At 43.3% G+C, this 16230-nt stretch overlaps 1 protein-coding gene across 2 annotated transcripts in view; it reads left to right on the forward strand.

Annotated features, from left to right (window-relative positions):
* The window catches only part of PGPEP1 (pyroglutamyl-peptidase I), a 40094-nt gene extending 24158 nt beyond the window's left edge, over nt 1-15936 (forward strand). The window contains exons 3-6 of one of the 2 annotated variants that reach the window (XM_058163270.1): nt 5397-5513; nt 7152-7293; nt 7581-7813; nt 8921-15936. In XM_058163270.1, the coding sequence (XP_058019253.1) occupies nt 5397-5513; nt 7152-7293; nt 7581-7813; nt 8921-9113 (685 nt within the window). In that variant the 3' untranslated portion in view covers nt 9114-15936. The remainder of the gene's footprint in view (nt 1-5396; nt 5514-7151; nt 7294-7580; nt 7814-8920) is intronic. The other variant, XM_058163271.1, reaches the window with a different exon arrangement.
* Nucleotides 15937-16230: the final 294 nt, after the last annotated feature.

A 16230-nucleotide genomic window follows, 5' to 3' on the forward strand; every position in this document is an offset into this window, starting at 1 on the left:
AGCGTTCTATGCCCCTTGATATATAATTATGCTGGCTACGTGACCACAGAAGTATCTTCAGACAATGCTTGCTCTCTCAATAAGAAACGGAGATGAGCACGCCCCCTGGGCAGGAGACACCTTTACCTTAAACATAACAAAATGTAAGTTATCTGAGGCAGCAGTCTCTAAACTTTGCAGCTTGGTGGCCCGGTGCGGGGAGGAGAGGGGAACTGGGCCCTGTGAGCAGCGGGCTGGCATGCACACACACAGCTCAAAGTACGCAAGCAGCGGGCTGGTGCGCACACAGCTCAATGTGCACGCCAGCTCGCCGCTTGCAGGGCCCGGTTCCAAATAGACCATGGCCTGGTAGTGGACCGCAGCCCAGGGGTTGGGGACCCCTGATCTGAGGGGCTGCCTCTCTCCAGTTACATCTTCCTGTCCCATCAGATCCAGCATACAGCAAAGAGGCGTGCTGTGGGTTCCATGTCTCGGAATTACTCTAAAGCCCAGCGGGCTGGGCCTTTCCTGCTGTTGCACCTGCCTTAAGGAACATTCTCCTCCCGGAAGTGAAGTCATTCCATCTCTATTAATGTTCTGGTATCTCTGGCTGTTTCCCAGGCCTGGGGGTCCCAGGGAATTGATGAAATCTTGAGGTGGCTTCCCTTGCTAATCTAAACTGTTGTGTGCCTCACGCTTTTAAAACTCTTTTAATGCTGACTTTTTTTGACATGTATGTTTTATTTCTTTGTGGTACCCTGCTCAGAGTCACTTCTTGTGAGATGCCATGTAAATTCGAAATATAAATAAAACCTTAAACATTTTGAAATAAAGTGTAAGGGGAAAAAAGCAGAACTTTTCATAAAATGAAGGTTGGGGGGCTGAAATTATCTGACCGCAAAGGAAGGAGGGGTTTGCCTTCATACACGAAAGTTGGCTTAACCCATAGCGCCAGAGCTGCCTTTTCTAGCCTGAAGACATTCCGATGTGCTGGACTAGAATTCCAAGCTAGTTTTAAGATTTATACTCTTAGCTTGCTTAGTTCCAACCCCTGAGAGTTGTATTTGATTGTGGTGAGATAATCAAAATCAATACATTCTGGAAAGTTACATTGCAGCAGGAGAGCCATGTTCGTCTCTGGTACAAATAGTCCTTATCGGGGTGAAATTTAAAATTTTTTCCTACTGGTTCTGTGGGCATGGCTTGGTGAGTGTGCCACGCTTCCCCTGCCACGCTTGGTGGGCGTGGCAGGGGAAGGATACTGCAAAATCTCCATTCCCATCCTGTTCTGGGGCCAGCCAGAGGTGGTATTTGCCGGTTCTCCGAACTACTCAAAATTTCCGTTACCGGTTCTCCAGAACCTGTCAGAACTTGCTGAATTTCACCCCGGTCCTTATGATTGTAATTGTAAAGCAGGTCACATGACTGCGCCCAATTTTACTAACTTTTTTTGGTGGTGTTTGTTAAGTGAATGCAGCAGTCATAAAGCAAACTTTGCAGTCATTCCACAAACCCATTATTTGCTATGGGGAGGGTTGTTGGGTTTTTTTGCCAAAGGTTTGGAAGTAAAGGCCAATTTCTGGCAAATCTCTTAAATCATGATTGCACGACCACCTCGTTTGCATGCTGCAAACGGCCATAAATGTGGGCTGGTTGCTAAGCACCCAAAACATGGTCATATGACCATGGGGGACACACGATGACAGACATTGGAATTTCGAAACTGGGTGGTAAGTCCCATTTTCACTGATCATAAGTAGAGGACTACCTGTAGCAACCAAGACGAAAGCTAATGGCTTTTAATGCAACAGCCATAAAAGATGCTGCAAAGCTCTTCATTTTCTTGAACTTGCAGTTCTTATTGTGACAAAAAATAAACAGTATTCCCTTGTTCATAGAATTAAAAATGAAGGCAAGTGAGGCTTTTCACCAACTCTGAAGCCCATAACTGTCTGGTTTGGTTCTGCAACCCAACAAGAAAGACACAGACTTCAGAGGATAATTAGAACTGCAGAAAAAACAATTGCTACCAATCTGCCTTCCACTGAGGACCTGTATACTGCACGAATCAAGAAGAGGGTCGTGAAAATATCTACAGACCCCTCACATCCTGGACATAAATTTTTTCAACTCCTACCCTCAAAACGACCTATAGAGCACTGCAGATCAGAACAACTAGACACAAGAACAGTTTTTTCCCATCACTCTGCTAAACGAATAATTCCCTCAACACTGTCAAACTATTTACTAAATCTGCACTACTATTAATCTTCTCATCGTTCCCATCACCCATCTCCTTCCACTTATGACTGTATGTCTGTAACTTTGTTGCTGATAATCCTTATGATTTATATTGATATTGATTGTTTCCTGATTGCTTAGGATTATCATTAAGTGCTTATCATTAAGTCTTAAATTTGTACCCTATGACCATCACTAAGTGTTGTAAGTATTGTACCTTGATGAAGGTATCTTTTCTTTTATGTACACTGAGAGCGTAAGCACCAAGACAAATTCCTTGTGTGTCCAATCACACTTGGCTAATAAAAAATTCTATTCTATTCTATTCTATTCTATTCTATTCTATTCTATTCTATTCTATTCTATTCTATTCTATTCTATTCTATTCTATTCTATTCGCAGCAGCGTTCCTTGCTTTGCTAAGGTAGACTGCCTCTAAATATAGCTTCCCTCTAGCTTTCATGGTTAACGGCTGCTAATATACCAAAGTGGTCCCCCAGGCTACTTATTCTCTTTCAGCTCTTGTCAACCAGATGCCTCCAGAATTAGTGATTTTCTTTTCCTCCAAAATCAATAGAAGATTCAGAGCTCATTAGATTAGGCTTTTTTGCAAGAGAAGGGGAACGTTAACCCTTTCCACTGCCCCCAAACTGCATTCTCATTTAATTCTCCCACTTGCCCTCCAAACTATAAAATCTCTTTTCTTAATCCCCCAGCCCAAAGTCTCTAGCTATAAACGTGGCTTCCGATTTTAAGATCTAAGCATTGTCCTTGCATCCTGTATCAGGATAGATCACGAGTCACACTCATAATTTGTGCCTCTTTGATTGGCAGTGTTTTTGTGGCTGGGGAGGGCTGTACTTTTGACTTACTTACTTGTTCGTTTTAGCTTCCCAGCGTTCTCGGCTGGTGACAGGATAATCTGAAGGGCTTGTCCAAGGATCATTGCATTTTGCTATTCACCTTAGTAAGACTGGGGACGGGGGGCGGGGGGGCGGGGGGAAGGGAAGCAAGTGAGCAGTTTAGTTGCTGAACAGTATGATCCAGTTTGATTTGTGGGCTGCAGCATTGAGGCTGGAGAGCTTCCCATTCTGGATCAGACCATAGGCCAAGTCTTCTGAGGCTTGACTGGGTCATGCAGGAAATAAACTGTGGCCCAGGGTTTCGCTTATTAATTCAGGAGCCTGCATCTTACAAGGTAAAGGCACCAGGGTGTCCCTTACAGGTATTTCTATATCATCTATCTCTGTCCATTCATCTGTCCATCCATCCACCTACCGATCCACATCTATCTTTCTGTCTGTCTCTGTCTCTCTGTCTCTCTGTCTGTGTGTGTGTGTGTGTGTGTGTGTGTGTGTGTGTGTGTGTGTGTGTTTCCCTGAAAATAAGGTTCTGTCATATTTTTTTGAACCCCGAAATAAGCGCTTGGCCTTATTTTTGGGGAGGTCTTATTATTTTAGGGCGCGTGGAGCAATATTGGGCTCCTCTTGCTGTCTTAACCTGATTTCCAGCTCTGTCTCCCTAATCCTAACCAGAGGAAATGGCGGAGACCGGCTGTGCATGCATTTAAATATTTTCAGGGGTGGCTTATTTTAGCGCATGCGCTCAAAAGCCTGATTGGGCTTATTATCAGGGGGTGTCTTATTTTGGGGAAAACATGGTCTCTCTCTCTCTCTCTCTCTCTCATCTCTCATCTATCTATTTATCACATACCAGAGGATCTATATGGCCATCTCTAGAGCACCTCCTTCTTCATCTTGTGCCGTATCCGTCATTAGATGTTGGCGATCCTATTTTTATCAATAGCCGCAGAAAAAAGTGCAGCTGAGTTTTGCCCAAACCAGTCCCTCAGATTTTGAAGCCATGATGTTCTTCTTCTGCCTGGACCTCGTTTGCCTTCAATCTTTCCTTGCAAGGATTAAGTGAAGTATGGTGTATTTTTCTGGGTAGCACATCACATGTCCAAAATATTCCAACTTTTGCTTTTTTATGGTTTTGATGATTTCCCTTCGCTTATCACTTCATCTCTGATTTTGCTTTCAAAATCCATGATGGGGGTTACAACATCAAAGGCAGTAGAGATATCCCTTCCTGGACAGTAACCTCACTTTCACTGTCAGGTATCCTCCAGATGTCTTGATTTTAAACCTTATCCATATCAGAAGACACCATCCCAAAGTAGCCCTTCCTTTCCAAAACAGTTATTTGCTTGCCTGCAACTTCTTTGGATTTCCTTGTTAATTAGTCACCATCTGCCTGATTAATTAAGAAATATTTCTTTAATGCGCTGTTTCCTGAACCTTAGCAACTTTAAGCTGTATGGCCTTCAACTCCCAGAATTCCCCAGCCACCATTGCCTGCTGGAGAATTCTGGGAGTTGAAGTCCTCACGGCTTAAAGTTGCCAAGTTTGAGAAAACCTGCTTTAACGTCGGAAAAGGGATGGAGGATCATCCTTATTTCAGCTACTTCTTGCTGCAGTTAACTATATATATATATATATTGCTACTGTGTGCTTTATGGGATAAATAAAAAAAAATACAGCCTCCCTTGAGTTGAATGCAAATCCTAGTAACTTCATAGAATGGCCTGTCTTTGTAAAAGAAAGTTTTCCTTTGGGTGAGACCTGCTTCTTTGACTTCCCAGATCTAATTATAGCTCTGATCTTTCCTGGGCATCTCTTGCCAAATCCTAATTGGGTTGAGCCCTATTTAGGTAGTGCCACCTGCTGAGACCAGCAAGGGCATAATCAGCATAAAACAGCCCTCCTGGCTCAGCATTTGATAATTAGAAGTAGACTGCCACTGAATATTATGAGTTCCTTTTAGCCCATGTACCCAAATAACTATGGTTGGACTTAAGTGGAAATCCCTTGTTTACTTAAAGAATTTGTATGGCCAAGACTCTTGCAGAATGATCGTACGTGGCTCACAGCAACCAATAAAAACAACAACATAAAAATACATCATTTTAACCCCCTAATTCAACCCCAACCTAGCCCAATGCTTGGGGGATGATCCAGGTTTTCACAACCTGCACACACCCTTCCCCTCACTCCCCAATCTCAAGTGAGGGGCTGTTCCAAAGGGCCAGGGCAGCTACAGACAAAACACACATTTCTGAGATCCTTCTAGGTGACAAACTATTTTGAAACCACTTTTTTCCCCATTTTTTCCAGGAGTTGGAGAAAATGGGCCTCGGAGAGGATGTGGATCTACATGTCTACGAGATTCCTGTTGAGTATCAGGCTGTACAGAGGCTCATTCCCGCCTTATGGAAGAAACACAGCCCACAAGTGAGTGAAAGGAAGTGAGAATGGCGGTGAGGTTGAGGAAGCTGGCTCAGTTTGCAAAACCCCGATATTTGAGGCGAGGGACAATCACGGGGGGGGGGAGCAGGGGGGCAAGGAAGAACCCTAACTGGAGGGGCGGCTGTGGCTTCTCACCCACTTGGCAGAAGATGGGGGCAAGTTTCCTGTTTGTCCGGCTCATTCCTCCAGGGTGGGGATGTTCTGCTTTCTCCCTCCCATTCTGGCAATGTGTTGGGTGAAAACTAGAAAGGAACTATCTTTTGGTGACTTAGAGCAGCATTTTTTTTTAACTTAGGGGAAAGAATTAAGCCAGGGGTGTCCAAACTTGGCGACTTTAAGACTTGTGGACTTCAGCTCCCAGAATTCCTCAGCCAGCTTTGCTGGGAATTCTGGGAGTTGAAGTCCACAAGTCTTAAAGTTGCCAAGTTTGGACACCCCTGAATTAAACATTTCAGTGGGCAGAGCTGGACTGCCACCACTACCGTTCCCTGGATTTTTCTACCTTGCTATGTATGTTTGAGAAAGCAGACTGTCAGCGTTCCAGAAAGTCCCCAACTCCAAGTAAAAACTTGGATTTGATGATTTTTAAGAGGAATGGGGCCAAAAACAATAGAAGGTGGATTTGTTGGATGTTATTAGCCGTTGTATCTAAAATAAACCACCAGTCGCAGTTTGTCTCAGAGCTGGGACCAGGAATGATAGGAGGCAAATTCTGTTCTGCCTTACTTTTTAACTTCTGGCTCTGATTTAGCCTGTGGGTCTACCAGTTGCTCAACTACATAGATCCACATCTGATGCAGCAGGTCTCTTTTGCAGTATTTCCAGCATCCAAGCAGCAGTCCACATATGACTTTTATTTGCTTGTTTGTGCTGTATGCTTGCATACCACCTGACAAAACAGCAAAATTTGTAAACTTTAACTAGAACAAGACATTGAACCGTCCTAAACCTGAATATATTGTAAAACCCAATAGTAACAATGTTGAACAGAACAATATATAAATATGTTTACATTTAGAACCCTTAGAGAAATCAAATAAACAGATAAATGAGGTAGCTAGCATTCAAAGGGAGTAATCTGGCAACCAAGGTAATATTTTCTAGCAAAATTGTCTGAGCGTAATTTTAGGTTCTGGGTCTCTATATAAGAAAGGAGGCGACCTTAAAGTCATCTGGGCACAAGCTAGTTAGGGCTTCAAGGGGTAATAGTAGCATTTTGAATGGACTTTAGATTCAAATATAATCCCAGAAAGAGAAAAAAAACCAAGTATATTATGATTGTCTGTGGAGATTTTCAGTCATGCAGGTCATGGTTGTCCCAAAGGTGCTTTTTCAGGAGGCAATTAGACTTTCTTGTTTATTCCTTTGAAGTTGTTTTGCTTCTCATCCAAGAAGCTTCTTCAGTTCTGACAGGATCCTTCCATTCCTCACAATTCTGTCAGAGCTGAAGAAGCTTCTTGGATGAGAAACAAAACCTCTTCACAGAAAAAACAAGAAAGTCCAGTTGACTCTTGAAAAAGCACCTTTGGGATATATTATGATTGCATTTCCCAGAGAAATATGTGTGTGTGTGTAATTTGTTTTAATGGCTTAGGCCCATGGTTATCCCACTTTTTAAAAAAGAAAGAAAAAGAAAGAAAAGAGAAAAGGAAGGAAGGAAGGAAGAAAAGAAAGAAAGAAAAAGAAAGAAAGAAAGAAAGAAAGAAAGAAAGAAAGAAAGAAAGAAAGAAAGAAAAAGAAAGCCAACAGAAATACTGCAAAAAGGGTAGGATCATGGCACACTTATATAGAGTGATTGTATTTTCTTGGTGGTAGAGGGAGGTTGAGTTTTGTTTCTTGTTTTAACCAAGGTCTGTCTCTTTAAGGACACGCACTATGATTATATGCCTTTCCTTCTTCCAGATGGGAGGAATGTACACTCCAGGGATTATTTGGAAAAGATTTAAGGGCATGTTGACCTCAGGTCGTTAGTTTGGCTCTCAACTGTGCCAGTTTCATGAACCTGCTTTTCCACTTCTGCAACACAAAGCTTTTGACTTGTTTTCAAAACAGCTTGTAGTTCACGTGGGACTGTCTGGCATGGCCACAACGGTGACGTTGGAAAAATGCGGCCACAACGTGGGATACCGGGGTTTGGACAACTGCCACTTCTGCCCAGGTTCCGAATGCTGCATTGAAGGGGGCCCAGAATGCATTGATTCGATCATCGATATGGATGCCGTGTGCAAGAGAGTCTCTGCATTGGGACTGGATGTCACAGTCACGATATCAGAGGATGCTGGGCGGTATGAAGCGGAGGAGAGAGGGCAAGGGGATGGAGAAGAGTGAGGTACAGGCAGTCCTCGACTTACAACCATTCACTTAGTGACCGTTTGAAGTCACAACGGCACTGAAAAAAGTGACTTATGACCATTTTTCACACTTAACGACTGTTGCGGCATCCCCATGGTCACATGATCAGAATTCAGGTGTATTTATGATGGTTGCAGTATCCCGGCATAACGTGATCGCCTTTTGTGACCTTCTGGCAACAAATTTAATAGGGGAAGCCAGATTTACTTAATGACCACATGATTCACTTAACTGCCGTGATTCGCTTAACAACTGTGGTAAAAAGGTTGTAAAATGAGGCACAACTCACTTAACAGCCGCATTGCTTAGCAGCATAAATTTTAGGCTCAATCGTGGTTGTAAGTCAAGGACTACCCTGTAGTCTTTTTGTATCTTTCCTAGATTTTTTTTTTCCAATGATGTGTAAATGTGGTTTAGTTCTATATACCTATTGATGGCTGATTTGTCTGAATGCCAAGCTTCCAGGAATTCCCTAGCATTTTTGGAGTTGGCTAGGTCTAAGATGCCAATAATTTCCCAGTTGAAACTGCGGTTAAGTCTGTCCATGAGTTTTGAGATTATGGAGTCACCTTATAGAGGAGCTGGCCGGCATAAAAATTTAATAAAGGAGTTTTGATCATGAATTCTGCCTGCTAGTTGGCATTCATTGATGCACTTGGATGGCTCACATTCAGTGGTGGGATTCAGCCAGTTCTCACCACTTCGGGAGAACCGGTTGTTAACTTTCTGAGCAGTTTGATGAACTGGTTGTTGGAAGAAATCATTAGGGCAGAGAACCGGTTGTTAAATTATTTTAATCCCACCACTGCTCACATTGCCTAGTTGGATAATGAAACAATTTCAAGCAAACAGACAAGCTTAAACAGCACTAAGAACTCCACCATTCAATTCCTGAATTACAGATATTCGCTTCTGTTGAAGAGTAGAGGAATGAAATGCCACAATTCATTTGACTGTATCTTTGTAGGCTTTCAAATGCAAGGGCTTATAAAGTTTGCTCCCCCTTCCCTGGCTGAAGAATCTCATTGTTCTTCTTGTAGGTATCTGTGTGACTTCACGTACTACACTTCCCTGTACCAGAGCCACGGGCGATCTGCATTTGTCCACGTGCCTCCCTTGGGAAAGCCATACAGCGCAGAACAGCTGGGCCGTGCACTCCAGGCCATCATAGAGGAAATGCTTAATGTCTTAGAACAATCTGAGAGCAACATCAACTGTCATAACGAACATTGAACTCGGGCCAAAGTCCCCGCCTCTTTACTTTCCTCATGGTTGCACTTCCAAAAACTTTTCTCCTGTTCTTACAGAATCCCAGCTGGCGGCGTCCACGTAGAGGATTGAGAACAGAAATGGATTCCTGGCACTCCTGAGGAGATACATTTTGGGAGATCCTCCTTTGCTTCTCTTTCGATTCCAGCCAAACTAGCTCTCGCTAGCTTCTCGGGGTCCCCATCGGTGTTCAGGTCCTGCAAAGATCGTTAAGCGGATTGAGAGGATTTGCCAGTTAGGCAGTTGCTCCAGTTGTCTGATGTGCTCCAGTTCAATTTTGCAAGGTCTTTGTGTTTTCAGAAGGACAATTCGATGGTTCCACTCAACTTGTAGCAGTGCTTTCGGTTCAAAATGTAGGACCCTCGCAGGAAGTGATGTTCCCTTTGCAGGAAGATGTATTGTACATTTACCCGGAAGCTTGGAAGATTTTTTTTCTTCGCTGCTTAAAACAGATTCCTCCAATTTATAGGGTAGAGTTCTGCTCTTCATGAGGAACGCTTGGGGATGGAAAGAGAGGCGGGAACATTTCCTTTAATTGACACCTCATGCCAAATCTGTTGATGGGGGGTTTTTTTTTTTAATTTAAAAAAAAAAGACCAGATCTCTTTGGATTTTGCCTTTCCTGACTTCCGTAGCCACCCATCGGTCTGAAATGTAGAGCTTCTCTTTTCTTCTGGCCTGCTGGCTTAATGTGCCGTAGGAACTGGTCTCTTCCCCACCCCACCCCAAATAGCCCTACCGTAGCTATCTTTCCCAGTGCCTCAAAGTGAGATGTTGCTCAAATATCCTTTTTGTACCTTAGAAAAATAACACGGTACATATCCTTTTCTAAACCTTTCTGCTCTGCTGGGGAGGGATGAGACTCTGGATCAAGATTAGGATTTTGGCGTTTCTGCTTGCTTGGAGAAGGGGGTGAAGACTTGCTGGCACCATCTCCTGCCTGGTGAAGGCCTCTTTTGCTTCAACTCCTGCTTCTGGGCAGAAGTGCCCACGATTTCTTCAGCAGAGTAGTTCTCCAGGAATTTCCCCTGGGCTCTACCCTTCGTAATGCTGATCGTGGCCCTTACCGGCTCTGTAGAAAACGATGCTGCACTTTTTACCTAGATGGGATTAGGGTATAATATACATTCAAAAGATTAAAGACTGTGGGGTTATTTTTTTTTCCCTTTTAAAACGAGCAGTGTTCAACTTCACTCTAAACAGGGAGACTTTGGGGATGAAGCAGCAGGAAGCAACTTGTATGGCAGAACGGAGACTTGGCCACTCTATAATCTTGGACAATGGAATTGCCCGATAAAACTGAACTGGCCACCAAAAAAAAAAAAATATGAGCAACTCTGGCTAAAAATGGTGTGGTTTAAAATGAAACTGGTTCTTCTTTGCTGTAAAATCATTCTTGTTTGAATCTCTCTCTTTTTCTCTCTCTCTCTCTTTAAACTAATTGATCCTGCTTTTATAGTAACTCTCAGTGAGAGCTGCCTTGTGCTTGTCGGCTTGCTAAACCCAGTGGTAATCTGGTTGCAAGACAAAGGGCTGCTGGGGTTTGAATGCGTGGCCGTATTTTGAGACAGTCTTATGTGAACCTCATCTGTGCCCCTTTTCGGGTTGCTAAAGTTGCTCTTAAAATTGTTTGCACACCAGCCTCTTACACTTGCATTCAGATTCTAAGCACCCTTTGGTGTGGTAAGTCAGCCAACTTCTTCTGTTTCATTTAATAATTTATTTTATTTAATATTTTTTTTGTCCAAATGTGATGGCTTCTGTGCTTCCCTTCCCCTCCCCCCTCTCCGGTCCCCATTCTAGCAAAGGTGGGGTCATGGCATAGGGTCTACATTTGTTTTTTTAGGTTTGCAAGCAGTCTTCTTCCTTGGAACACTTTGTAAGATGGCAAACTGTGCAAGGGGCCCTTTGCCCCCTTTTCTTTAAAAAAGCAAAACAAAACAGCAACAATGCAGTTTGAGGAACGGAAGGCTGCTGTTTTAGTTCTAATAAAGTGTAGCTGTGAAATTTATATATTCTATTAGATGGGTGCAGATATGCACATTGTATAAAGGCTATCTCTCTTTGAAATGATAAGAATAGGTGACCTGGATATTTTGTTTTCTTTAAGATATGAAATGGTTTAACATTTAAATGGAAGGAAAGGTAGATTGTTACAATTAAAAACCTCCTTTTAGGGGACCAGACCTGGGGTTTTTTTTTAGAGATGGTTACCCTTACTGGAAATTTCTCTCCCTCATTCTTCCTTTCTTAAAATTACATTTTCTTTTTATCGTCTGTTTGCTAAGGGAATGGGATTTTTCAGGCTTCACTGCAAAATCCTTTGCAAGGTTGGAGTGACTTGATTTCAGAGAAAGCTTCTTGGAACGGTGAGAAGATTTGCCTGGTACCACCGTCTCATCCTGTGGATTTGACAATACTTCAGTTTTCAGACAGTCACTTTATAGCAGAGTTTCCCAACCTGGCTAATTTTAAGATAGCACTTAGACTTTTACACCGCTTCGTAGTGCTTTACAGCCCTCTCTAAGCGGTTTACAGAGTCAGCCTATTGCCCCAAACAATCTGGGTCCTCATTTTACTGACCTTGGAAGGATGGAAGGCTGAGTCAACCTTGAGCCAGTCAGGATTGAACTCCAGGTTGTGGGCAGAATTAGCCTGCAATACTGCTTTCTAACCACTGCGCTACCATGGTATGCTTGCTGGGGAATTCTGGGAGTTGAAGTTCAGATGTCTTAACATTGTCAAGGTTGGGAGATGGTGCCCTACAGTAACTCCATTTCTGATAATATGCGTTCAAGCAAGAGCGTCAAGCATCCTGGTCTGTCCATACTGACACAAGGATTCTTGTGCTAGTCCTCCACCATCCCTTGTGTCATGTCCCCCTCCCCCTCCGACGAACGAGTCAAGGAAGTCCGTAACAAACTTGGCAACAAAGCCTCTGCAGCTTGCCAAGTTTCTTTGAGGTTTATCAGGGCAGGCAGGAGTCCAAGTTGTGACTTCAGCGATAGGGTCCGATATCAGCAAACTAGATAAGACTTTGCTTGATTCAAGGTTGGAATGCCAAAAGCAGGTCCTTTATATAGGCTGTGGGGTGTGGCTCCATGACTCAGCATTTATCCAGGCCTGCCCCACCCCTCCTTCTGCTGGCGTCGCCTCTGAGATCTCCGGAAGCGAGGGTCCACCCACTCTAAATTGTCTTCAGCTGGATCTGCTGTCAGCGTCTGGGAAAGGGAGGAGTCAGAGGGAGTAGGCCCGAGTAATTCTACCACCTGGCTGGCTTCCTGCTCTGAAGGCTGAGCCAAAGGAACAGATGCTGTATGAGTGAGGTTTATCGGACTTCTCCTGTCACTCCTTGAATCCTCTCCAGGCATGGGGCCAGGGCCGGGGGCTGGAGTCATGACAGGCCGTTCATCTTCATTATCAGACTCGGGAGTCTGATAAAAGGCCCGGTTGGAGACGGGAGGGGCCCGGCTGAGGAGAGGAGGGAGGACGAGTCACAACACCATGTGTGTTTTTCCTTCCATGGAACTTTTAGTTCCCTAATAATCACACCATGGGTTGTGTTCACAAACTTCTGAATCCACCATACCTTTTCTGGATGCTCTAAACATGCATTCTGACTTAGAATGTGTATCATGTACATACAGATAGTTCTTGACTTACGACTGCAGTTGGGACCAGAATTTCCATTTCTAAACAAGGCAGTTGTTAAGACAGTCATGCCTACTTTATGACCTTTTTGGCCGTGGTTGTTTAGCAAATCACTGCAATTTGTTAAGTGAATCATGCCATCATTAAGCAAATCCAGTTTCCCCCATTCTTTGCTTGTTGGAAGCTGGCTAGAAAGGTTGCTTATGGTGTTTATAATATCCAAGGACACTGCAGCTGCTCTAAATATATGCCAGGGGCCCAAAATTTGTTGACATGACCCTGGGAATGCTGGGATGCGAGAACTGATCAAAGCCCCTTTTTCAGTGCTGTTGTAATTTTTGAAGTCACTAAATGAATAGTTGTAAGTAAAGGACTACTAGTACTTAGTAGAAATAGATTAAAAATTATTACTTATTCATTTTGCGTCCCTCTAATTGACAACTTCAGTTACTGGGATGTAAATTATTATGACGGCAATCTGAAACATTTTTTTTTAACCAGCTGTTTTTAAAGCAAAATTATTTGTGTTTAGTGCAGCACAGGTAATTTGTTAGTATTGTGTGCAAACAAATACAGAGCTTTGCTTGGAAGCTTATTTTTACTGGAAGATTGGTAAAAGTGTGAACAGACTATTCAGTAGTGTATCTTTAAAGTGTTTACAACAGTTGAGAATGTTGAATTTGGCACAGGAAAGAGGTGTGCATGTAACCTAAAACTTCTCAAGAGACCTTTTGCCCAGAATTTGGGGAGGGGAAAGGGAAAATCAGGCTTTGTAGTGACATTTTCTGGTGGGACGTGTGGCATGGCTTTGAAAACAGGAGCCCAGAGGACAGTTGCTTCTCTTAATGCAGAATATAGGGTGCTTCTGTATAAATCATTTTAAGCCTTATTGTGGTATCAGGCCAGCCAAAGCCCCACAGAATGCAAAAGCTGTCGTTTTTTGGGATCTCTCTGATTTTCACATGTTGTCCCAGCTTGTAGAGAGAAGTTTTAAGAATGGATAACTCTACTTTCCAGCCTCCGACCCTATGGCTGAGTTCGGGATCAGAACCCTGGATTATGTCTGCTGCAGCATGTTATTTTTTTCTTCTTCCTGGTTCAGCTGCACCCCTCACTCCTGGGTGTGCAGAAGGAAGATCTCTCTATGCTACAAATTGGGGCTGTTGCCCCACTTCACCAGCTCTGATTGGACCTCCGTGTCTCTGTTGTTTTTCTAATGAAAATGTTGCCTGACTAACTTCCACAATAGGGGTTGGCGTAAAGGGTGGGTGGGAGTGGGTGGGGACTGATGAACAGCAATTTGATCATCAGCACAGTGTCCTCTGGTGAACTGTCCCATCGGTTGCAAACTTCCACACTGCTAAATCAGAATTTGCCTTGCCGAACAGGCAGACTCAGTCTAGCAGCCTTAGCAATGTAATTAGTACTTGTTTGATAATTCCTAATCTTTTTGTGACTTTCCTGAAAAAATAAGCTCCACTTGAAACCCCAGAAGTCATCCAGAGTCCTCTAATTCAGGGAATGGCACCTATGACAACTTTACGACCTGTGGACTTCAACTCCCAGAATTCCTGAGTTACCAGCCCTTGTTAAAAGAAACCAGATTTTGTAAACCAGCACTTAAAAATGAGTTTTACTTGTGGTTTCTTCCCAAAAGTAAAGACCTAACTTTTAGAATGGGTTTATAAATCACATTCGGCTAACTATCAAATACAGAACACTGTTCATTCCTTAGTTATACTTACTTAAAAGAAACCTATTTACTCAGAGCAACAGAATTACCCAGCCACTACAGCTAGTCCTCAATCTACTACCACAGTTGGGAAAAGAATTTCCATTGCCTCGCAAGATGGTTAACTGAGTCGTGCCTGATTTTATGACTTTTTTTAGCCATGGTTAAGCAAATCACTGCCATTGTTAAGGGAATCACATTTTTAAGCAAATCCAGTTTCCCCCATTAACTTCGCTTGCCAGAAGGCGGCTGGGGAGGTCACAAATGGCAGTCACATGACACCTGGGATTCTGTGACCATTGTAAATGGATGCTGGATGCCTAACACCTGAGTTTTGATCGCATGACTGGGGATGCTGCAGTAGTCATAAGCAGGAGAACTGGTTGCAGGTCTCTTGTTTTCAGTGGCGTTGTAACTTCGAATGGTCACTAAACAAAGCCAAGGACTACCTTTATACCTGGGACTCCAGTGTGGATCAAATGTTGGACAGACCCAAAAGTACCCTTTGCATTTAGGGCAGGGGTGTCCATCTTTGGCAGCTTTTAAGCCCTATGGACTTCAGTACCCAGACTTCCTCAGACAGCCATGCTTGGACACCCTTCCTTTTGGGGCTGGAGAGTTGCAGCCACCACCTTGGGCTTTGGACCATATAGAGCCAAGGTGGCGCAGTGGTTAGAGTGCAGTACTGCAGGCTATTTCTGCTGCCTGCCGGCTTGCCTGCAATTTGGCAGATTGAATCTCACCAGGCTCAAGGTTGACTCAGCCTTCTGTCCTTCCGAGGTTGGTAAAATAAAGATCCAGATTGTTGGGGGAAATATGCTGACTCTGTATACCGCTTAGAGAGGGCTGTAAAAGCATTGTAAAGTGCTATATAAGTCTAAGTGCTATTGCTATATGCTGCAGACACCCCTGGATGCCTGTGTTTAGATGCTCGACTCCATTTCCAGAGGATTGAAGCAGAGTTCCCCTCAACCTCTGGCAATGCCTCAGATTACCTCTCAAAACGCCACTTGGCTCATGTGCCTGCCCTTCGGGTCTGCAGCTCCTTGGAGACTGACCATCTGCTAAAGCTGCCGAATTTTGTCAAGGTCTGGAATCCTGACCTCTGAAATCACCCGAAATGGTTTTGTTTTTTCCATTTGAGTTCTCTGACTTTTGTTTTCATTCTGTTTTCATCTCCTCAGGAATCTCTTTTCAATAAAACTCTGGACCTTTCGTTTCATCTTCCCCCTAACTAGAAAATGTAATTTATTCTATAATTTCCCTTTTTTTTTTTTTTTTCATTTTTTTGCAAACCAGTTAATTTTAGGGGACGGTTGTTTTCTTTCCACAGAACTACTGTCTTCAGTACTAAGCACCTGCGTATTTTTTAACGGTTGCATTAAACTCCTTTTATTTAATCAATTAAAAATGAAGTGTCCTTTCTGTTTTTCTGCTTCACTTCTTTCTCCTGCTCCCCCAGTTACGGATGTTTTCTTCTGGTCATTCATAAGAGCAGAAAGAGGCCACCTAACTGAAGAATGTTGTCAAGGAATTGTGCAGCGACTGTCCAAGTGAAGCCAGAGGCACTGACACAAATTTGTAGTTTTATATAAATAAATTTAACATATTTACAGCAGACAAGACAGTTTGGAACACAAGAACATTGTGAGGTAAATCAAACAACATACAGAACACACGGGGGAGGGAGGGGAGGGG

This window comes from Ahaetulla prasina, chromosome 1 (assembly GCF_028640845.1).
Source record: "Ahaetulla prasina isolate Xishuangbanna chromosome 1, ASM2864084v1, whole genome shotgun sequence".
Lineage (NCBI taxonomy): Eukaryota > Metazoa > Chordata > Lepidosauria > Squamata > Colubridae > Ahaetulla > Ahaetulla prasina.